Raw genomic sequence first — 25,358 nt, 5'->3', positions numbered from 1 at the left:
ATTTTTTTTCAACCAACCGAACCGACCGAATTTCCTTATGAAACCGAACCGATAAGATATCGGTTAATTCGGGTTTCGACCGAATTGACCGAATTAACCGAATTTTAAAACCCTATTCGGTTTTACCTTTTAAAAAAAGATTTTATTTAATTAATTATATTTTAAAATAAAAATTAATTAAAATAATACTCTTATTCGGTTTAACCAAATTACAAAATTCAAAACCGAAACCAAACCGAATTAATCGAAAACCGAACCGAATTTTCAAAAAAAAAATCGAAAACCGAATTAACCGAACCGAATTTCTAAATTCGGTTAGTTCAGTTCGGTTAATTCAGTTTTTCCGAATTTTTGCTCACCCCTAAAATTAGGGGAGAAAGAAGATTCTAAGAAAACTAAAGAGATCACAGATGCGGCCAGACAGAAAGTCCGAGAAAAGGCGACACCGATGAAAGATGTGTCATAGGATGGACTTGAACTCGTGAAGGAGAAAACGAAGGAAGCGATGGAGTCGCTAAATTTGTAGGGAAAGGGGGACTGCTAATACAAGGACGTCGGTGGCGGAGGGACAGCAAGAACTTTTTTTTTATGGCGATAAGGCCGATGGTGGACTGCCTTTGGACTATATGACGCCTCCTCTGGTCGCAGCAATAGGTGAACAATAGAAAAGACGCGACAATGGAAATCCCGTTGGCATCAGTGGCAGAGAAAGGAGAAAAATCTAAGGGTTTTTTTTTGAACCGTGAGAAAAGGAAACGCGGAAGAGAGGAGAAAAAAAAAATAAAAAAAAATTGTTGTTAAATTTATCGTGACGATAGAATCCACACACATATTATTAATAATAACATATGATATATATAAATACCATTACAAGTAAAAATAAGAAAATACATAAATTAAGAAAACAATAAGTATTTTCTAATAATAATTATTCTATAATAACTAAAAAATAAATAATTATTTTCTAATAATAATTATTTTCTAATAATTAGAAAATAAATACCTATTTACTTATAATAATTATTTCCTAATAGGGTGCTTTCAGGGCAGTGGAAAACATGACGTTATCTTTGATCATATAATGCACAGATTTGTTGATTCTCTAAATTCCCCTCCTAGAGTAATGCTTTGTTCCTTACATGATGAGAGTCTCATACTTCCTTTAATTTATATGAGCAGCCTCTATGTCCTCCGTTTTAGAAAGTTACAACTTCTGTCATCAGAGATGGTGCAAATATCTGCTAAAGGATGGGTACAACTTTATATGGGTCTTTATACAAACCTGAGGTTAAAAGGTAAACTCCAGGAGATATGTGGTTTGAATTTTGTGTTCACAAGAAATGAATTTTCCGTGACTTCATGGTTAACCAACAAAGTGACCGCTGTTACTTATCGAATATGATACAAGATGCTTGGCTTGAAGCTTCAAACTACGTTGTCGAACCCGCATCAACCAGCAACCCACTTCTCCAAGAGAGCGCTCACAAGCAGCAAGGTTGGCTTGAGATCTTCCACGGAGAAAAGGGTCATTGATGAGGAACGAGGAAAGTGGTGGGTATTTGTAGACGAAGGAAAGCCATGCTCCTCGCTCTTGCGCTGCTTTGGAAGCTTTTCGGCCATTTAAATTAAAATTATCGACTATCACATACTTAGTATTTTATCAAGTTTATAATTATTCCAACAACATAAAATTAGCAAACCAAATTTGATCTGGCAAATTTCATGCCCTCACAAAGTTTAACCTACGCCACAGATATTCCATCCGTCACATGGTCATTTAATTGAGGCTTAGGCTCCAAATCAATGAATTGATTGGATTTACTAGCAAGATGTGAGATGCTGACTCTTCCTTGCCGCTTGATGTAATCTGCCACAGTTTTCATCTCCTCGGGTGATATGTAGATATACTTACCACGGTCATCCATCACGCCCGATAACCTCCCTATTCATGCAAGAAAAAATATGTCCACAGCAGGAAAAACAAAAGTTAGTCATAGATTCATCAAATAATATAAAATATTAGAAAGGGTAATATACAGTGCTGGAGATGTGAGTTCCTCTAATAATATAACATTATAGAAAGGGTAATATATAGTGCTGGAGATGTGAGCTCTCCGGCATGTATTACAAACAATGAGAACGTAGGGTGGAATGATAAGATAACTCCCTCTCCACGGTTCCCATTTCAACATTTGGATGGATCATTTTTGCCAAAAAAAAAAACATTGTTTTAAGAGATGGAATTATGTATTATACTTGCACACAAATTAAAAGAGAGGGAGAGGTGGATGAAAACATACCCGTGTTCTCCAACGAGATTATGCGGTTGATGCAATCCTACAGAAGTATCATACAATTAGATATCTAGAAGAAAAAAAAGAAGTAACCATGTAAACAATCAAAGCTGAAAAATAAGCATCTCAGCAATGCTCTCAAGCAACTATAGCATAGGAGAGCAAACCCTCGAGCATAATCAAAATTAAATCAATCAAATAAGAAAATGAATGAATGTGGTAGGAATGCATCATGGGTTTTTAATGATATATGACAAGAAGAATCCTTTGCTTACATATAATCGGCAGATCGTACCTGACATGTAGAAGCCATTTGAATTCAATACCTCAATTGTGTTTTCACCATTAACACAGGTATCAAAAACAATCAAGGCAACTCAGCGGTATAACTTCTGACCACTATACTAATAGAACCAAGTCACTAGGCACACTGCGCTTATCCCAGATAACTATATAATTATCGCAAAAGGTGGAATCCATCCCCAACAATCCCATATGGCCGGCCCCACGACCATTTGTAAAGAGATAAATCGGAAAGCTACAATTGGCCATTGTCGGGAGGGCATTTTTCTAGGCTTTGCCAATATTCGACCCATTGCCCATTGTAGCTATATCTATCCTGCAGTAGCCAACTCAACTATGACCCAGGGGCCAGATAACTATATCGTGTTTCTATGTATTCGTGCTGTGTGTCATTTAGTCAATGAGTTAAACAGTTTGAATTACTGTCCCTGTATTGGATCTTTGCATTTGTCAACCTATCAACTGAGTCAGTGGCACATACCAAACAACTAATTAACATGAAAAAAACATTAACCTAACGCACCAAAGTAGTCATTTCAAAAACCATGGGTCAAGGCCATGATGTAGGTTCAACTCAATCTCGTAAAGGCCAAATCTAACTCTGTGATGATAGTGCCTTGCTGAATCCTGGAATTACACAAATATATATATTGACACTTATAGACCTAACGACCTTGATATAGAATTTCTACAAGATTGTGACAGTTGCAAACTCCAGTGATCAAGTAATATCATAATATCAGGCACGAAATAGACCACTCTTTACATTGCCAAAGAAAAAGGAAAAGGAGGGAGAGAGAGAGAGAGAGAGAGAGAGAGAGAGAGAGAGCAATCAGTAAACATGCAGTTTTGGGGGGTCCGGTTCCATAACATAAAATTATATTCTTTTAGGAGATATACCTGGGTTCGCAGCTTGAATTCTGCAGCAAGGTCTTCTAGAGGTACACATTTCTGGTTCTGAAACGGTATAAAACAATATTAAAATACCATTTCACCAGTGTAAAAGACTTGCAATTCTTACAAAACCCCATTAATCGCCTTGAATGTTTTGAATATCTAGTATATCCAAGCAATAGAAATTGCATATCTAAGCAATACGAACTGAATAAAGAAATCAACAACAAATACCATATCAAATCTTGCTATAATTGCTCATTTTTTATCAGAAGTCTGTGAACTTTTCGATGCGAACATAACAAACAATAAATCTACAAGCACAAGCAAATCCATTGATTACAAAGACCATATATCCATGATGAGTGTTCTCTCACGATAACTTCCCAACAGTCTAGTAACAATTTTATTCCTAGCATATGTGTGAACCCTTAAAGCGACCTTAATTTCTTTCAGTAAGCTTCACACTTGTACTTGGGAGAAGAACAAAAACTAGTTAAATGGCCACATTAACACTAACTACCCAACTTTGTCAACACCATTGCATTTATAGATACAGATTGCTTTTATTTGAAATTTCGTTTTATTAGTTTTGGGAGTCTTACAAAATTTCTTCACCTTGGTATTACATAGTAGAAAGCCAAGCTAAAAAGGGCTAAGAAGATGCATTGAGCGTATTTTCCTTGTTGTAACTAGGGATTCCATATAATTATGATATTAAAAGGCTAGCCTGTGATGTGAATGTTGTGTTTGCTTTTCATATTAATTAAACAGCAACTCAGATTGTGAAAGACATCTCTACATGAGGACAAAAGCAATCCAAATAATTTCTTAGTTATAACACAATGTAATGAAATTAGACAAGAGACAACATTCAATTATGAAATGCTTACCATGATGTATTCTACAAAAGTAGAAAGCAAACTTTGGTTGTCGTCTTGCATCACATTCTCAGTTGTACCCTCAGCATCAACAGAAAATTCTCCTTTCCACTTTTCAAACTCCAAAACTGCAATTTCTTCCTCTTTAGCTCTCCAAGCCATGGCTTCTTCTTCCTGTATCAATTTATCTGCTTCATAACAGGGGTAAAATGTTCCCCTTGACAAAATGATTAAAAAAAAAATTCAAAGACATCAACCATCAAGCGTTCTTGTGCTTCACGCTCTTCGTCCTTCCTCCTCTGCATTTCAGCATAACGATCTTGCTTCTTTTGTCTTGATTCACGCCCGACATCCTCAGCCTGATACAGTAGATAAATTTGAAAAGGAACACTTAGGCTTGAATCTGAGAAATAAAAATGCAAGCAAATATATGAACAGTAGTTCACTTGTCGTTGTGCTTCCCGCTCTTGTTTCTTCTTTTCTTTTTTCTTTGATGCTTTATTGACATGATCAGCTTCCAGAATCTCTTCATCACTTTGAACAAGAACTTCTGAAGATAAAACTATTTAGCACATTTCTAATTTATTCCCAAAAAAACTAAGACTGGAAGTTCAGTAAAAAGCTTACAGTTTAGGTGCAGCTAAAATTTAAACTTTCAACAGAGTGGATTGTCATTAAAATACAACACTCTTGAGTATATTTTGTACTTTCACCAGAATTAATGTGTAAAATACAAGATTCATGTAGCAGATAACTTTTGTCGACAGTGCCAAACTTTTAACATATTTTTCATGTGGCACATTACTTCTGAAGTGGCACAAAAGAACAGACACAATCAACTAATTTCATTGTGTGAAATTTATCTAATAATTGTAGTAAGAAAATAGAGATAAGATTAAGCCATTAGTAAATACAGAGTACTTGGCCTATATTGTGGGTAATTACGTTTCAGCAAAGTACCAAGTAACAGTCATAATCAGGAAGCTACCATACTTAGCTCTTTAGACTATCACCTAGCCAAAATGAAGAACATTTACCCTCACATTGTCTTCTCTATCTTGTTCACTGGGCCTCTGCTGGCAGTAAGTACAATGGTGAAGGAAAAATAATAGGTGATTATCCCACAAAATGACAGACTTCTGGAAGTTATGAAGTAAATGATGTTAAAAAGGTAATTACCACTATTCAGAATAAAAAAAATATACAATGTATTGGCCAACCAAGCCACCCATGGAGAAAAATAACCTTATAAGCCTACCGTGTAGGTAGTAACCACGTTTAGTTGAAGTACAATCTTACTAATGAACCGAGTTACATCAAATAATTGAGACATTGAAGATATAACTGATCAACAAGATTTAGTATAATTATGAATTAAGCCTACGATGCTACCCACTTCAACAACCATCAGTTGAAGAATTCAGGTATTAACTGATTGATTTGGGATTTTATAACACACAAAACCAGCTATGTCACCGGATTATTATAGTTACATGACTAACATCAAGTGAGGGTGAAAACTCTTCACTTTCGCTTAGTATCCCTGATGGGATAACTCCATGCAAAAATTTTGTGGAAGACATTACATAAAAACAAAGCTAATAGCTTGTAGTTTGAGCCGAACTTAGTATTACAAACAAATGTTGCCAATTAGGGCAACCAATTGAATAGTTATGTTGCAGATTTCACAGAAAGGTGGTAGGATTATTGGTAATACTCTATGTAGCACGGATACTCCGAAATATTTTTTTTCAGATACGGATACAATACGCAAAGTACCCTAGCCATCCACTTGTGACAATTAGTGGCAGTATTTAGGCTATAGTAAAAGTTCATCTTTTGTGTTAAGGACAGCATTGTAAAATCTGATCCCATTAAGCACCAGCCTATAATAATTTCAATCTAGACTTCATGTAACAAATTGGCTTAATGACTATAAAATCAAGATGCTAGTTATTTAATATGATAACTAATAGAGAAATAAAAAAAAATAAAGGATTTTATATTTGATATGTGTTTACTTATAAAGCTTATTGTGGAATCCGAAAAAGTTATTGCAACAAAGAAAAATCTAGGAATTTAATCAATTTGATAAAGAACATGGATGAAATGTCGTTACTAGATTAAATCCAGCAGGAGAGTAACAAGACTTCTTTATACTTGATTATTTATATCAAGGGTTTCTATTCTCATCATATTACATCAGTACAAGTTCTACAACCATATCATACTCAAAACAAATTCTCCTAGTACCTATATTGAGTTAGAGCATCCACATCAGCTACCCTATCCAAAGATTTTACCCTAAATTTTGAATAGAATAACTAAAAACCCTCTGCATCAGTTACTCTATCCATTTCCTAAATTTAGATTTGATGAATAGTGATTCTCTAAATTTAGGGAATGAAACCTCTACCCTAAAAATAAAATAATATTTCTTTTTAATCTCTCTCCTTCCACTCAATCTCTCTCCTTCCACTCATTCCATATATATAATAATAAAAAATAGAAGAAAGAGAAGAAAATAATAAAAAAATTAAGGATGATAGAAATTTTAGGGTATTTGATGTAGTGTATAGTGAAAAGTAATTATCTAAATTTAATAAAGTGGGTCATTTATCCTAAATTTTAGATATAGTAATAGAGAAACTGATATGGATGCTCTTAGAGAGTATAATAGATCAAACTAATAAAGTGGGTCATTTATCCTAAATTTTAGATATAGTAATAGAGAAACTGATATGGATGCTCTTAGAGAGTATAATAGATCAAACTAAAAATTAAATTGTTTTGAAATCTTCATAAAACAAGATTTTTAGGAAAAATAGAACTTAAATTGAATATATTGGAGCACTGATGAAGCCGTCAACTTAGTGGCCCCTTCAGGACGACCCCACACTCTCTGGGGGGAGGGCATTTTGCCCTAATGCAGCGACCCTTTGCATGGGGGAGGTCAGACACCCAGCGAGGCATTTTGCACTAGTTGAGAATTGACCCCAAGGCCAATTGGAGCAACCACCCATGCAGGAACCAACTGCGCCAACCCATGGGGGCAACTAAAATTGAATATATGAAATATAATTGGATAGTGAAAAGATGAAACATCAGAATATTTAATGCTCCCAAAGATAACTTATTAAACAATAACACAGTTGCTTATTTTACTAAAATAAATAGTAAAAGGACCCCATATTGGAGAATGATAATTGCAATAATTTCGTGTGGAGGGGTGGAGAGTACCTTCACTGGTGGAAGCAAAAGATGAGCTGGCAGCAGAAGGCCTGCGACGCATGCGGCGAGCACCTGAAGGACGAACAACTCTTTCAGCCTATATAATGTAAATAATATCAGAGGGATTTTTTTCTCTTAAGAAAAAGTAATCCAATTTAAAATCAAGCATTAAAATTGTACATTAAACATGAAATATTTTTAAGGATTTAGGAGGGCAGGGAAAAAAAATTCCATTCAGCACTATGCTAGAAAAGCATATGATAGTTCTCCAAAGCACGTGAACTGGTACTGAAACTGATTCAACAACCATCAAATAAGGATCATTTATCCACGAGTCGAATTAAACACAATAACATCTACTTAGCAAGGCTATAAGATAAAGAGCTCATAATGTTGGGCATGTAAAGATTGTGGCTGATTAGTTGAACGATCAAGCATTAGGAAACTTCCTCAAGACATTCTTGATTTGTCAACCCTTTTTTAAGACAACTTTAAGGGGGCAAAGCCTATTGTTTAGCTTGTGACATTGAATAATTCAGGTATCACAATGTACACACCAAGGATAGAATGGCGAACCATATAATTTTTGAAGGAATTCAGGGATCTTATTTGATACTGAAGAATGAGCACATAATAGCTAGAATATATAAAAGAGTGCATTGAAATTTAATGATTGAATGAGACCCTTGAAGATCTTGTGGGGGCAATCTCGCACAAGTATTAAGTTCTGCTAAATATTGTTAAGAAATAATAAACCTACCTTAAACACACAAAAGATAAAAAAAAATCATTTCTGTGGCAGGAGGAGATTCAACTACATATTCAAAAATTTAAGTGCTCTGGAAGACAACCCTGAGGTGATCAATCTGATTAAGATATTTAGACAAAAATTTCTCAGTGACTAATATCTAGTCGAAAACTCTGCCATTGTTTTTATTAGGAAAAGATTATCTCTTACATATGCTAAGGTAGTGAGGAACCACCATGCATCAGTTTACAGCCACATAAGATGGTTAAGCAATTGCATACATTTCTGCAGGAAGGGAACACACAGAATATACTTATAGACATATAAGGCTAACGAATCCCTAGTTTGCTAAACAGTTAAAGTTCAATTCAAAACTGATTTGATTAAATCAATTTTATCCATATAGAAAAGAGACGTTAATTATCTAGAGCAAGTAATTTTTGTATGCGTTGCTTAGATTGTTTCATCTGAATTAGTATTATGTTATATTGATCACTTAGGTTTATTCACAACATTTTGTATATGAAATGATTAATTGTTTGTCCCAAACGCTTAACCAGTGCCGGCACACTCCTACAATCATCTAGACTCGTGCGAAACCATTCCCTAAAACAAAGAAAGCAGTCATACTCAAAAGTTTACTACAATTTTTTTTTTTTTAAAAAATGTAGAGATATAGTCTTGTTTCATATCTGTTCCGATCTTTAAATCTGTCCACAATTTCTTAAATATTCCATACCCAATTTTACCAGATCAACCCTATTATCTCTTTAATTATACAAATATTACATTAAAAAAAATTAAAAAAAAACTATACGCATGGCACAGCAACCAGCTACGATTTTCCCCTAAAAAATCCGCTTCTAGCAAATGATTATTCCACGAAATCAAAGGACATGAAAGATAAAAGAATGTTTACCCAAAAGCGTTGATAAGAAAACCCTAAACCATAGAACAGAAAAGATCGAAATGAAAAAGAAAAAAAAAGATGGGAATAATCGCCTGAAGGGGTTGAGGATCGTCTTCGTGGTCGTGAGGTATCCGCGCAATCTGACGACTCCTCCACCAAAGGAGTGGGAAGAGAACGAACACGAGAAGCATCGATAGAATCCCTACAAACATCCCCTCCATCTCTCCCTCTCGCTCGCTCGCTCGCTCCTCTTGCTGCAATCTTGACAAAAGGGAAAATTGAGACAGATTTTCTCGTTTCTTTAACAATGACTAGGTGGCCTGGTTATTACTGGACACCTGGGCTTTTAAAAAAAAGACTAGGCCTGTTAACAATACTTACATGCGAATGAGTCAAGTCCTGCATTCGATCAAAACTCGATTCGAGCTCAAGTTGACTTAATTAAAAATCGAATCAAATTCGAGCTTAATTATTATTAACTCGATCACTCGTCGAGTCAAATGAATCAATAATAATATATATTTTTATAATATATAATTTATTTATTAAATATATAAAAAAAAATCGAATTTGAGTTTGAGTCCATAATTATTGAGCTCAAGTTCAGCACTTCATGCTCGAGTAAACACGAGTTCAAGTCATGTCAATATAAATTGAGCAAACTCGGCCCGTCTCATTTACCCTAGTTACATCTTAATTATATTTATTATTTGTAGCTAATTATGAGATATTTGTTAAATTAAGTATGTCATTTCTCGTTTCTTTTTTTAGGTAAATCACCTTAAAATTCTTATATAAAGTTTCAATTTTCTTGTCAGTCCCTATGTTTTAACTCTTAATTTATACCAATTCATTTAATTTACTATATGTATATAATCTTATAAAATTATATCCAATTAAATTACATATATACTTAATTTCAAATATTTTGTACGTAATAAAATAAATTATGTATCTACATATACCACATACCACATATTCATATATAAATAATATTTATCGATCTATTATATAGTGTTCAATTGAATAGAAGATATATTAAATTTTAATTTAAATGATGTTAAATTTAAAAAAAATTATATTTCACTATGGACCATTTGTACCTATATTTTATCACGTACTTAAAAAATGTGTGCATTGAAATGATGTTGAATTTAGAAAGAATTATACTTCATTATGGACTTCTTATATCTATATTTTATCATGTACCTAAAAATTATATGTATAGATTGTCATGCCCCAGAGGAGTCTCTGTCCGAAGAAATTTCAGCAGCACCTCCCCTGTACGGGTGACAATCTGAAGCATTTCTACAGACATGATATACATCAGCCACAGGCGGCTGGAAGATACACACAACCACGCAGTTATATATATATATATATATATATATATATATATATATATATATATATATATATATATATATCATCATCAGCCCACTCGGCTGGAACAAAACCAACACAACGGAAAATGACAAAAAAACAAACCAAAACACAAAAACTGCTAGCCGGCTAGGCTTACACCACACAACAACACAAAACACTCCAGGCATAACACCGGAATACAAAGTCAAATACACAAATTCCGTATATCAAAACAACATAAATACAAGTGGAGACAGATCTTCTGAGGTGATGTAAGGACCAGCAGACAAGATACTCCAAGCGACACCGAAACCAACCTGGTACCTGAAAAAGATAGTGTCCACGGGGGTGAGTTCAACAACTCAGCAGATACCTAGTTGACATATATAGTAAACTATAACAAATAGTAATAACTATGGAGTACAGTCTCCTGAACAAAAGAAGGTAATGCATAATAGAAAAGGGCTGAAGAGTACTATACTCGCCAGGGCCACCTATCAGAATAATCAGGTCGTCAGACCGGAAGTGTCATAAATCCTGTATGCATGTCAAACATATGCATCCATCCAAATGCAGATACAAGTGCAGCAAACATAAGCAGTAAATGCATAAATGCGTATGATGCCAATGATGCGTCCTGGTCACCCCTGACGCCAGTCAGTCATCTCACACACAATGGTGAGACCGAGTAGGTAGGGCTGTGACAACCGTGCACTCTACCATCACTACACCTGATGAGTGACTGAGTGGACGGAATGCTGTCGGAGTACTCCTGTCCTCTGACCCCAAATCATAAATGGGGGAGCTCAATGCTCTCATCTCCCGGTACACGATGACGAAGAGGTATCTCTGCCGGCTACCACGCTGAGTCACCTGACCAACGGAGCCAAACAGAGTCCACCGTCTGTCGGCTACCACGCTGCTACACTAAATGCCAGCGGAGCCCAACAGAGGGGAACTGTCTGCCGGCTACCACGCTGAGTCACCTAATCAACGGAGCCAAACAGCAGAACCGCCACACACCTACTTGATATACCACTAACCCATGAGTGGTGGTGTGTGCAGTACATGTAACTGGCGATGGGCTCAACCATAGTGGAGCCGACAATCGCGCAGCATGCAATCATGATGCATGACACTAAGCATAGCAAAAACTGATCAACATAACTATATCCATATATATAAAATGAGTACCGTAATATCGATGGTCACATACCAAGATCTAAAGTACACAGGTTGGATAGAATATAAAAAAAAACCTAGGTCCTGAACATAACAAGCATGGTATGTCACTACCTCTCTGAGCATATATATATAATCATGTGGGTACTAGTATAAAATGCATAACAGGTGAGCAAACAAGCATGTAACAGGTATCCAGAAGTGACATACCGAAACAATGACGAACATAATTATTACTAAAAGCTATGACCTACTAGACATATCAACAAGACATATCAAAAAGATAAGTCAAGATATCCGCCTCGAATAGAAAGGATCGTATCCGGTCCAAATCCGTTGTCGAGATACTCATCTCCCGTTAAAGTCCTGTGTCACCAATATATACATTTTTATTTAACTAATATTCTCTGAACAGCTAAATATAATTCCCACTACGTATTTAGAGTAAAGTTCTTATCTTATTTCCATCATCCTACCTATAAGAATTAATCTACATATGATCATCAAACTATAATACGTATCCAAATTCCTATACCATACCTCAAGCTCAGTCGTTGTTGAACATAGAACACGATGAGCTGATTGCTGGCTGGAAACAAGGTATACCACAGCAAGACCTCCTTGCTGCAAATTTCCCCACAGCGCACAACCCTGCAGAACCGAACCTCACTGCTGGAATCACTGTTGGATTCAAACGGATCATACAACAATCCCAACTCACCTTGCTATTTTGTTCAAATCCGGCAGCAAGAGGAAATCTAGGGCACGGGAACCGAAAATCTCCAGCGATGGCGGCGTTACTCCGTGCGACAAGGACCATGAATTGGAAACTAGGGCACGCTCCTTTGATTCTTGGGCACAACAGAGAGGAAGAGAAGAGAAGTCTTCGGCGTCGGCGGTTGTGAACCCAAAATTAGGGCACGGAATTGACCGAATATGGCAGCGGTGGCTTAGCTAGAGCAGAGGAAACCGCGGCTCGGCCGGCGGTCGCTGGAGGGGAGAAGGAGGGGGGAATCTGTGGCGGAAGAGGAGTGGCGTCGGCTGTGGAATCTCCACGACGAGGGGTGACGGTCGGCACTAGGACTGAGGAGAAATTGGACGGTGACACTGCTTCTCGGCACAAGACAACGGCGTCAGGATCGCTCCGACGAGGGGCGGCTATCGGCAGAGGAGAGTGGCGCGATCGAAGAAGAGAGAAGGAGAAGAAAGAGGGAGGAGATGTGGCGCGGGTGGAGAAGAGAAGGGATCGGCGATGTGGAACCGCTCGGCACACGGGCAGAAATAAAAGAAAACAAAAACCAAAGAAAAAGAAAAACAAAAACAAAAAGGAAAAGAAATCAAACTTTTCCTCGCTCAAATAGAGTAACCTAAATAGGCTTTCCCGAAGCTCAAATTTTATCCCCATAAACTTGTTCATACGAGCTTCGAAAAATTTCTGAAAAATTTCTAAAAATTCCGTAAAATTCCCTTATCAATATTCGCCATTTTTCGGTATTTTACATTCTCCCTCACTAATAAAAATTTTGGTCCCCAAATTTTGTTATCTACCATCAGCAAGTACTAACAACAGATATAAAGTATAAATGCTGAACGGTAAATTAAATCACATACCTCAAGTGAAAAGATGGGGGTATCGAGCTCGGATAGTATCCTCGAGCTCCCAACTATCCTCCTCGTCCGTAGGATGCTGTCATCCGACTTAAACCAGCCGAATAGTCTTGTTCCGCAACTGACGCTCTTTCCGGTCCAGAATCCGTACCGGAACCTCCTCATAGTGACGTCAGGCTAAAAAAGAACTGAGATATCTGTCAGCACATGCGTCGGGTCCGGTACGTATCTTCTCAGCATAGATACGTGAAATAGATCGTGAACTCCTGCCAGAAACGGTGGTGGTAGTGCTAAACGATAAGCTACCGCTCCAACCCTTTCCAAGATCTGGAAAGGTCTAATGTATCGCGGAGCTAACTTACCTCTGAGGCCAAATCTCTTCACCCTTTTTCGTGGGTGAAACTCGCAGAAAACACTTGGTTGCATGTAGAGAACTCAAAGGGTCTGCGTATCCGATCAGCATAACCCTTCTAGCGGTCCTGCGACTCTGACATCCTCCATCTGATAGTACGGACCAACTCTGCCTCATGCTGAGCTCTATGAGGTCCCAGCCACTGGGCCTCCCTAACCTCATCCCAGAGGGTGGGTGTCCAACAAGACCTACCATACAACGCATCAAACGGTGCCATCTGGATATCTGAATGAAAGATGTCGTTGTAGATGAATTCTACCAATGGCAAGTGGTCCTCCAACTGCCTCTAAAATCCAATACACAAGACCTCAACAAGTACTCTAGAGTCATAATGGTCCGCTCTGGTTGTCCATCTATCTACAGATGGACAACTGGAGTTGAGTGCCCAAGGCCTGCTGCAGACTCTGCAAGAATCGAGACGTGAACCGGGGTCTCTATCCGAAATAATAGTCAAGGGACACCATGAAACCTGATGATCTCTCGGCAATATAGATCTGTCAATCAATCCAGGGAATCAGTCTTCCGGATCGCTAAAAAGTGTGCAGATTTGGTAAATCGATCAACGATTACCCAAATCGCGTCATGACATCGTCGTGTCCTAGGCAGATCCACCACAAAGTCCATGGTAATGTGTTCCCACTTCCACTCAAGAATAGAGATCCGCTAAAATAATCTGACAGGTATCTGGTGCTCTGTCTTCATCTGCTAACAGACAAGACCTCTCGCTACAAATTCTGCGATGTCTTTCTTCATACCGTTCCACCTATAGGCACGCCTCAAATCTCGATACATGCGGGTCCCGTGTGAACTCGGTCTGCTAACCGGAAGCTATCTGGCTGCCTAAAAATTGCAAATGTTGATCACCGGTCTGGGCCTCCTGAATCCTCATCCTGATCAAGGATTGAGCAACCAAGGTAACCAGCATACCCTGCTCTGTCTGTCCCTTCTCCTCAAGGCCTAACTCGGAGAAGTCCTAAATCAAATCTGTGACCACAACTCGGTGGTAAGCTAGAGTCCCTCTGGACTTCCGGCTAAGTGCATCGGCTACCACATTAGCTTTTCCCCGGGTGGTAGTTAATGGTACAATCGTATTCCTTCAGAAATTCCATCCATCTCCTCAGTCAGAGATTAAGTTCCTTTCTAAGTAAAAAGTTATTTGAGACTCTTATAATAAGTGAGAATCTCAACTGTAATACCATAAAGGTGATGTTGTCAAATCTTTAAGGCAAAAATAATGACGGCCAGCTACAAATCATGTACTGGGTAGTTCTTCTCATACTCCTTCAACTGCCGAGAAGTAGGAGACTACCCTGCCGTGCTGCATCAAAACAGCGCTCAAATCCTGTAGAGATGCATCGGTATAGCGCACGAATCCGTCCTCTCCAGAAGGTAAAACCAAAATCGGAGCCGACACTAGTCTCCGCTTCAGCTCCTGGAAGCTGGTCTCGTAACCCTCGAACCACGTAAACTTCACGCCTTTCTTGGTCAGGTGTATCAGTGACATAGCTATTCGCGAGAAACCCTCTTCAAACCGTCTTTAATATCAAGCCAAACAAAGGAAGTTGCGAGGCTCTTCTATAGACTCCGTCTACTCCCAACGGTAACAACTTCGATCTCCTGTGGAACCACGGTATACTCCTACTGGTGACCGTGCGTCTCAACATCTCAAAGAAAACAACCAAAACACGCACTACTGATCTTCACATATAGACGTTTCCGTCCAAACATCTCTAAAACTATGCAAAGATGGTGTACATGACTCACCTCGGATCCGAAATAGATCACAACATCATCAATAAGACAATGAAAACCAATCCAAACATCCTCAAAATACCAGAATCATCGAGTCCCTGAAAACATCTAAGGCACTATAAGCCTATATGGCAAAACCAAGACACATAACATCCGTATCACAGACATTCCTATCCATAAGATCTCTGATAATAAGTCGGAAATCTAATCACCAACAACATAAATCACCAAGGAATAGATCATCTAGTGTGAGAGCAACGCTCCATCACAGAAAACACCACATATGTGGGAGCAACACTCTACCACAAGAAATCCTCAATATGTGGGAGCAAGGCTCCACCACAAATAATCCGTAATATGTATCTGCAATAAATATGGGAGCAATGCTCCGCTACAAGCAATCCGCAATATGTGGGAGCAACGCTCCATCATAACAATCCATAATAGGTGTGGAAGCAATACTCCACCATAAACAATACATAAGTGCCCGAGGCACCCAACTATCCTGCTAGAGACTGCACAAGATCTCTCTACCACAGATCACTGTGGGTAGCCTAGGGTATAACAACCTAGTAAGCAAATCAAATCCATAGTCAACTCTATCATCATCCTAGTGGGTCAGTCATCCACTAATAGGAGAATCATCATGTTGCTACCAATCATACACTTGGCACACGTGCACACACAATATATGTATAATCGACATAATCCTCCAACTAATACACACCAAACATACACACAACTCAGGTATATCGAGTATGATACCTCCAACAATACACACCGAACACGTGTGCATAATCAACGTAGTATAATCAACAATACACCTCCAATAATACTCACCTAACACATACTAAATGAGTATAATCACTTTTATACTTCCAATAAAGTTTAATTGACACAAGTGTATCCACAAATCAAATATAATCAACAAGATATCTCGAATATTACATCGAACACATCTGCATCTACCATAACACCGGTGTAGTCGACAAGATACTTCCAACATGACACTCACACCCATGTGCACATACCACGACACAGATTTAAATTGATAAAATACCTCCAATATGTCAATCAGGCACGTACAACTAACTAAATAGCTATAATCCACAAGGAACCTACAATAACCATATCTAGATGGGAATACCCACACTATCTACAAATAAACTATCCATCATAGAACTCCTTCAACTCATAACAATCATATGTTCACTTCATAGATATGCATAATCAGCATATTTAATCCAATCTACCACACAAACCCTATGCCACTTTCTAAGTTATCCAATTAGGTACATACAGTCTAAAATTAAAGTACTCATGGAATAGGATACATCGATCCTCTATCGACTGACCAAATCGTCAATAGTATATGGCTAATTCAATCCTTTCCCACGTCAGTATAAGCTAGGTACTCGATGTGCTCAAGATATCCAACTAAGCACGAATAACCCAAGATTCAACATCTAAAAGTAAAGTAGGTCAATCCCCTACTGATCGGATCAACAAAACTAATCGGTCATCTACTAACTAATCAAGAATAAATAAAGTCTCTACAAGCATCTAAGGTAAATCGATCACGACTACCCAAGTCGACAAACGTCAATCTATCTTCTACTAACCGATCTAACAAGAGTAAATCAATTATCTACGGATGAAATTAACTAAGATAACATGATATACTACTGGCTAGGTCAACATAAAGATATAGATACTATCCACTACCCAGCTAATAATAGCAGAGGTAGGTATGTGCCTCCATCTGCTAACCAACTAGTAATAACAGAAACTAAAAACTACTGGTGTATGATATGAAAAATCACTAGAAACTATAACCCTTAATCTCTATCAAAGTCTACCATAATCAGTGATTTACCTAACACATAAAATATATGTTATATCAACTAGATAGGTACTAATAAAGAATACTAATACATGTCATAGACTGTAATAGTGAACAGGGCATAAACTAATCAAAAAGGTAGGATAACATATATCAACATACCTCCTATAGCTTGGAGATGTCCTGCAGCTGCCAGGTCCCAAAACTCGAAAAGTCACATCGAGAAGATCAAAACACGAAATCCAAAACACGGAATATAAAACTCGTAAATCGTGCTCTGATACCAAATAAATTGGTATCAGATAAATCTCGAAAATCCAAAACACATAGCAAGTATCGTATACCTGCTCTGATACCACTAAATTGTCACTCCCTAGAGGAGTCTCTGTCCGAAGAAATTTCGGCAGCACCTCCCCTGTACGGGTGACAATCTGAAGCATTTCTACAAGCATGATATACATCAGACACAGGCGGCTGGAATATACACACAACCACGCAGTTATATATATATATATATATATATATATATCATCAGCCCACTCGGCTGGAACAAAACCAACACAACGGAAAATGACAAAAAAACAAACCAATACAAACCAAAACACAAAAACTGCTAGCCGGCTAGGCTTACACCACACAACAACACAAAACACTCCAGGCATAACACCGGAATACAAAGCCAAATACACAAATTCCGTATATCAAAACAACATAAATACAAGCGGAGACAGATCTTCTGAGGTGACGTAAGGACCAGCAGACAGGATACTCCAAGCGACACCAAAACCAACCTGGTACCTGAAAAAGATAGTGTCCACGGGGGTGAGTTCAACAACTCAGCAGATACCTAGTTGACATGTATAGTAAACTATAACAAATAGTAACAACTATGGAGTACAATCAATATATATAAAGTGAGTACCGTATATATAAAATGAGTACCGTATATATAAAATGAGTACCGTAATATCGATGGTCACATACCAAGATCTAAAGTACACAGGTCGGATAGAATATAAAAAAAAACCTAGGTCCTGAACATAACAAGCATGGTATGTCACTACCTCTCTGAGCATATATATATAATCATGTGGGTACTAATATAAAATGCATAACAGGTGAGCAAACGAGCATGTAACAGGTATCCAGAAGTGACATACCGAAACAATGACGAACATAATTATTACTAAAAGCTATGATCTACTAGACATATCAACAACACATATCAAAAAGATAAGTCAAGGTACCCGCCTCGAATAGAAAGGATCGTATCCGGTCCAAATCCGTTGTCGAGATACTCATCTCCCGTTAAAGTCCTGTGTCACCAATATATACATTTTTATTTAGCTAATATTCTCTGAACAGCTAAATATAATTCCCACTACGTATTTAGAGTAAAGTTCTAATCTTATTTCCATCATCCTACCTATAAGAATTAATCTATATATGATCATCAAACTACAATACGTATCCAAATTCCTACACCATACCTCAAGCTCAGTCGTTGTTGAACATAGAACACGATGAGCTGATTGCTGGCTGGAAACAAGGTATACCACAGCAAGACCTCCTTGCTGCAAATTTCCCCACAGCGTACAACCCTGTAGAACCGAACCTCACTGCTGGAATCACTGTTGGATTCAAACGGATCATACAACAATCCCAACTCACCTTGCTATTTTGTTCAGATCCGGCAGCAAGAGGAAATCTAGGGCACGAGAACCGAAAATCTCCAGCGATGGCGGCGTTACTCCGTGCGACAAGGACCATGAATTGGAAACTAGGGCACGCTCCTTTGATTCTTGGGCACAACAGAGAGGAAGAGAAGTCTTCGGCGTCGACGGTTGTGAACCCAAAATTAGGGCACGGAATTGGCCGAATATGGCGGGGGTGGCTTAGCTAGAGCAGAGGAAACCGCGGCTCGGCCGGCGGTCGCTGGAGGGGAGAAGGAGGGGGGAATCTGTGGTGGAAGAGGAGTGGCGTCGGCTGTGGAATCTCCACGACGAGGGGCGACGGCCGGCACTAGGACTGAGGAGAAATTGGACGGCGACACTGCTTCTCGGCACAAGACAGCAGCATCAGGATCGCTCCGACGAGGGGCGGCTATCGGCAGAGGAGAGTGGCGCGATCGAAGAAGAGAAGGGATCGGCGATGTGGAACCGCTCGGCACATGGGCAGAAATAAAAGAAAACAAAAACCAAAGAAAAAGAAAAACAAAAAAAAAAAAAAAAGAAATCAAACTTTTCCTCGCTCAAATAGAGTAACCTAAATAGGCTTTCCCAAAGCTCAAATTTTATCCCCATAAACTTGTTCATACGAGTTCCGAAAAATTCCTGAAAAATTTCTAAAAATTCCGGAAAATTCCCTTATCAACATTCGCCATTGTTTCGGTATTTTACATAGATAGTGTATTAAATTTGAATTTAAATGGTGTTAAATTTTAAAAAAATTATACCTTTCTTAAATTTTTTATATCTATATTTTATAATAGTCCCTTAAAATATGTATACATAATTAGATAAATTAGTATAGATTAGAGGGTTAAAATAAATATTCTTTACTATAGGGACGGACAGGGATGGTGAAATTTTCCGGGGGAGTTGTGGGCAATTTAGCCTTCGTTTTTTAGTTTTTGCTCTTAATTAATCTCCACAGCATTGGTGGGGGCTGGCATCCAATCCGACGGAATAAGATAAGGACATTAAACACCCAATCACAAGATGCCACGTCTCACCAAAGGTACGGCACCACGTACAACGTTTAAGCGGCTGCTTTTTTCTAAACCCTTGGAACCTGCTGCTGTTTTGCTTCTCTCAAGCGCCCACCGAATCCGTTTTGGAATCAACCAACCGATTCGATGCGCCAGTCGCTCTTCACCAACGAGTATTCATTCAAATCTCGACCAAAGTTTTCATTTTGGAAAGCTTTCTGCTATTTCTCAGTGGTTTCTTTCACTCTCTTTTAGGTTTTCCTGATTGATGATGTTTGGGGCCATTAATGGAGGAATCAAGAGCAGGTTCTTCCTCTTCTTCTTCTTCTCCTTCAGGGTATGCCCTGGGGCCGCCATGGTTGTTTAGGGGAAGGTGACGCTTTTGTTACCTTTACTTGTTTCTTTCAACAATCTTTGTTTTCTTGTCCGCGGATTGTTTACAATTGTGTGGTTTTACTAGAGCATTGTATCAGTTACATTTGGTTAAAGCAGAGATTGTTCGGGCGTTCATCCCCAAGGAGTTTAAGCTGGTTGAAGCATTTGGGTAAGGATGTGAACAATATATATTCTTTGTAGGACGTCTGAAGTCTTCTGTTTGTTTGTAGATATACACTTGGGGGGCTGTTTCTGGCTCACTATGATGAGAGCCCAGCTGGAGTTTTTGATGAGGTTTCTTCTCTTCACTTCCTGTAAAAGTTTGGCTTTTTCTATGGAAGATTAGATTCTGATAGATTAGAATAGTGTTCTTGTACTTAGAGTGCCACTGATATATCAGATTTATGATATCTGCAGCTCGTTGTACTTGCTGGTATTGTGTGGAATCCTCCAACATCATGCGCGTATTGATTTTTTTTGTTTTCCAGTTTTTGTTGAAGTTTCTGTTGCTATGAAGTATACCGAATTTCTTATACTGTCAGGTGGGCTTCTAGAGTGCTTGTGAACAGCCATGAGGCTTGCAGACATGGTAGAAAGGTAGTAAACACTATGCATCTTTATTTATTTATTTATTTATTCTGTAACTTGTTTTTCATTAAGTTTTTTAGTTGGTTATGCCACTTCGGCTCTTTCAAATTTGCAGGAAATAGGTCTCCCAAGCCATGTTGCTATTTTCTCCAAGGTACATCACTGTCACTTGGTTACCTCAATGGTTTTCTTATTTGGTTCTTTCGGAATTAAAGCCTTGAGACTTCTATACAGTGTTGTCAATCCAACAATCTAAGGCATTCTTGAAGCCAGGGAAAGATGGGAAACTTAAATTACTATATATATATTTTTTCTCTCTGTGACTACCTTGCTGGAAAAACTTGCATGTTACCATACTTGAGCTAGTTGAATACGATGCAGTTTTTTTTTTCTTCAAAAGAAAAAATACAAATCAAATTGTTCCTGTATGTTTGTCTTTCTCGCTACCGAACTGATGGAAAGACTTGAGTCTAGAGTGAAACCAAAAAAGGGAAACACAAGTTGGGGCTCTTAATCACCTGCACCAAAAAATAACTGGGTTAGCTCAATGTCTGCTTGTTTCAGCATTGCTATAGTTTTGGTTTCTGATTTATTTGCATGTTTCTATTCAACAGAAAAACAGAAAAGCTTTAGAGCAACCATTAAATAAGAGCCAAATAAGTTCTATTCATCCAAAACTGGAAGACGATAAAGAGATTCAAGTACATGAGATGGAGGATACTTCCCAAATATCCATTTGTAACATCAGTTTACCTATTGCGGGTGAGTTAACAAAATAATGCTTGTGTTTTAATTTTAATTTTTTGCTCCAAGTTTGATCCTTTATTTTCACATTGTCATGACAGATGCTCATTGTAGATGCTTTAATCATGTAGATGTTGTCAATAAGTCCTATCAATTTGCCTCTCAAGGGGCAAGATTCTCAAAATGATACAAGACATTCAAATATTCATATTGATAATATGTTACATTAAGTTTAATGGAGGATAAGAGGACTAACCTAGATGCCCTAAGTTAAGCATGCATTCTTAATAGTTGAATGTACATAACTATTATTTACTAAAGAAATGTGTGGTATCATGGTATGTGGTTTCCATTTCACAAACTTAAATTCACATGTCATGCAATGACTAGAAAATTCCAAGCAGGTTACAGCTGGATGGGTCCAAAGATCAAGATATCACTACCAAGTTTTAGGTCAGTTTTCTATGATTATCAAAGCTTGGATGGTAAATATCGATTAACTCATGCATAACTTCTTGATTGTCCGTGGGAATTTAGTGGCCAGACAGTATACAACCCTAATCTTCTTAAGTACTCCTGCCAAGTTGAATGCAGGTATGGGCACGAATGTACTTGTTCTTCTCTTGGTCAACTACTAATAGAGCTAAATGAAACTTCAGATTTAGAAATTGCCATTCTTGAAAGACTAGAATTGGGCTATGGAAACTCTAAAGAGTAGTTGAATCTGATTTCAACTCTACTGAGAATCCTGTGCAGGGTGAGAGCTGTGGAGGCTGCTAAAATATCGAGACTAATGATTGCTAAAGCTACTATTACTGAACCTGAAAACTCATTTGACAATTTTAAAGCAAAAGAGAAAAAATATGGGGACAGATTAGCCACTGAAGATGTTGGACGTGACCAAAGCATTGAGGTGTTACTGTCTAAGCCTGTAATGGCTCTGGAATTCAATTTTCTGAAAATGCAAGTTGAAGCTCCCATAATCATCCATTCAGAATCTCGAACCTAGAAGAACAAGAGGAAAACTCAAAGTTTGTGTCTTTTCTTTTGCTGAATGAGAAGGGGCAAGGTTACTAGATCTATTCATTGAAACCGTGTTTGTTTATGTTTGCTCTCACTCAGTCGGTGTGTCAGAAGCTAATTCCTGTCAAGGATTGAGTTTGATTTGTCTGAAAAGTTTTGTATCTTGAAGTTTCGCAATCTAGTGTGAGTCAACTTGGCCCGTCTCATTGTATGATTAGTCAATGTTGGAGTGCAGAGAATAAACATATATAACTTTTTATCGCTATTTCTTTCATGAAGAGGACAAGGGATAAAGGAAAGGGAAGGGAGCTGGGAAATAGGAAGGAAGAAAATATGAAGTTTGCTTGGATGGGAAAAAAAACTGCAGAATTTTTTTTTCATGTTGATCTTCTACTTAATTAAGCTCTAGTTTTCATTCTCAAAACATCTTTGTCAAAATGCTTTTCTATGTTTTGTCTGTTCTTTGCAAAATAACACCTGAAATATACCATTACCTTAGCATTTTCTGTTAATCAAAAACTTTCAAAGATGTTCTGTGAACAATGCTACTTTTTCAGAGCATTTTGAGGATAGCTTTAAGATACCAAACACCAAGGATGGGCAGTCACAAAGTTAAATTACTTCAACAACAATTACACCATATTTTGTAGTATGAACTCGGCAAATTCCACGTTCATGCATTTAAGTGACACCTAAAGACACTGAACTCCCCTCACCTGCCATGGCTGATGGCTCTATGGCTTGTGGAGGACTCTACCGGCTAATAAGGCGGCCTCAATGACCAGTGTCATGACATCCATCACCTCCTCCACCATGCACTTGTTACCCCTAGACGTCCCCTTCCCCGACCCCTTCACCGTCTCGATGCAATTCAGGAAGTTCTCGTTGCATTCCTGACTCAAGTAGTCATCTGCACATCAAATTATCCATGCATACATATATATAACACCAGGGAACTACCAGATCAACCACGTCGAGTTAAAATCAAAATGACGATCGAGTACTTTTACGCTGCACGCAGGCGTCGTGGACCATGCAACAGGCGTCGAGGGCGTCGCATGGCTTTTCGCCAGGGCAGCCGCTGTATAAGATGCCGCAGTACTTGCCGTATCTCAAGAAGGGAGGAACTGAAATAAATAAATCACAGTTCACAGTTGAAATATATATATATATATATATATATATATATATATATATATATATATATATATATATATATATAAGAAATAATAGTTCGATGTTGAATTCTTGATGTAAAGTTAAGTTACCGGTGCAGTGAGAAGACTCGCACTTTCTGCTGCATTGCTCTTTGCTCTAGAAGAAAACAGAGCAAGGGGAACAGTTAGTTAAGAAAGAGGAGATGTTGAAAGAGATGGAATGATTCAGACCGCAGAAAGGCCGCCAGGGTTGACGGACTGGACGCCGATGTTGAGGCCGTCGGCCGGCGAGGAAGAGAAGAGCAATGACAGTGCCAGAAATAGATTCAGAAACAACAAGACTAGTGCTCTGCTTCCTGCCATGGCCTGAGATGTGAGATCGATGCTCCAACTCACGGGGAGAAGAAGAAAGCAGAATGGTACTTGGAGAAGAAAGGAAGAAGAAGAAGAAGAGGAGAAGGGGTCGATCTCTGAATTCTGTGGGAGCTTTGGATTTGGTGAGGCGTGGGCGAGTGTGAAATGAGGGACAGTGAGAGTGTGCGCTGGAGTTTTTGTCCGATGTGTCCCGTGACTTCACCAACTGCCGCCTTGTTCCGAACCGGGCCCTCGACGATATCAATCTAATTAAGACTCGCTTAATCAATCTTGACAATTTGGCACGTAGTTTTGACCAAAAGACTTAAGGACATAACACGTGAATATTTGATAATTAAGGTCGTGGATATATTTTCTTAGCCTCATTATCGAGTTGGTAAGATAATAAATTATTATATAAGAACGGATAGGAGTAATAATATTTTAGGAATAAAATTTCTTTATAGTAAACCCTTTGTAGAAATTTAAGCTCCATCCTATCACTATCATATCACAAATTAAAATTTTACTCCTAAAAAAATCTCTCTCTAATATTATACATCTCTCCAATAATTTTATTATGATAATCTAGACTATAATATTATCACTCAGACATTCATGATTTAATAAAACGTGCAACCAACGAATACTAGACTTCTGGGTTATCCGTCTCATGTCGGGATAGTTACCTTGATGGTTAATCAATGAGATTAATTGGAGAACATAAATCCCCTTTACAATTTTTTCAAAAAATATAAACTCAGTATTAAGATTTTAGTATCGATTTATAAAAAAAATTATAAATTTTACCCATACAATGGGGGCCTTATCCATACAGTGAAGATGATATTTATAATCGGAAATTTATAGTATAAATCCTATACTATAAATCTATTATAGATGCCCTTAGAAAGATATTCAATACTCATGATTTATTTTCTTCATCGGCCACCTTTTACAACCTAGATTATTATTATTTTTTAG

General features: G+C 38.0%; 3 protein-coding genes across 4 annotated transcripts; 1 reads left to right on the top strand and 2 right to left on the bottom strand.

The window, feature by feature from the left end:
* Positions 1-1,619: 1,619 nt before the first annotated feature.
* On the bottom strand, positions 1,620-9,567 carry LOC122038547 (DDRGK domain-containing protein 1-like). Its single transcript, XM_042598344.1, has 8 exons — positions 9,354-9,567; positions 7,613-7,700; positions 4,819-4,922; positions 4,630-4,731; positions 4,385-4,546; positions 3,498-3,554; positions 2,301-2,337; positions 1,620-1,942 (listed from the first exon to the last, which is right to left on the bottom strand). Exons 1-8 carry the CDS (start codon positions 9,480-9,482, stop codon positions 1,743-1,745), a joined length of 879 nt encoding a protein of 292 aa, XP_042454278.1. The 5' UTR covers positions 9,483-9,567; the 3' UTR covers positions 1,620-1,742.
* Positions 9,568-20,196: 10,629 nt separating this feature from the next.
* On the top strand, positions 20,197-23,128 carry LOC122038545 (protein NEOXANTHIN-DEFICIENT 1-like). Its single transcript, XM_042598341.1, has 11 exons — positions 20,197-20,306; positions 20,389-20,506; positions 20,594-20,677; positions 20,739-20,802; positions 20,926-20,972; positions 21,051-21,105; positions 21,212-21,250; positions 21,711-21,858; positions 22,245-22,293; positions 22,378-22,434; positions 22,597-23,128. Exons 2-11 carry the CDS (start codon positions 20,421-20,423, stop codon positions 22,847-22,849), a joined length of 882 nt encoding a protein of 293 aa, XP_042454275.1. The 5' UTR covers positions 20,197-20,306; positions 20,389-20,420; the 3' UTR covers positions 22,850-23,128.
* On the bottom strand, positions 21,454-24,548 carry LOC122038546 (phospholipase A2-alpha-like). Of its 2 annotated transcripts, XM_042598343.1 has the most exons (5): positions 24,252-24,548; positions 24,132-24,177; positions 23,868-23,990; positions 23,580-23,773; positions 21,454-21,614 (listed from the first exon to the last, which is right to left on the bottom strand). In XM_042598343.1, exons 1-4 carry the CDS (start codon positions 24,381-24,383, stop codon positions 23,598-23,600), a joined length of 477 nt encoding a protein of 158 aa, XP_042454277.1. In that variant the 5' UTR covers positions 24,384-24,548; the 3' UTR covers positions 21,454-21,614; positions 23,580-23,597. The 2 variants fall into 2 exon arrangements, with proteins under 2 accessions (XP_042454277.1, XP_042454276.1); XM_042598342.1 differs by lacking the exon at positions 21,454-21,614 and having other exon boundaries at positions 23,461-23,773.
* Positions 24,549-25,358: the final 810 nt, after the last annotated feature.

This window comes from Zingiber officinale, chromosome 1A, assembly GCF_018446385.1.
Source record: "Zingiber officinale cultivar Zhangliang chromosome 1A, Zo_v1.1, whole genome shotgun sequence".
Taxonomy (NCBI): Eukaryota; Viridiplantae; Streptophyta; class Magnoliopsida; order Zingiberales; family Zingiberaceae; genus Zingiber; species Zingiber officinale.
This window is presented reverse-complemented; position numbering and strand designations above follow the sequence as displayed.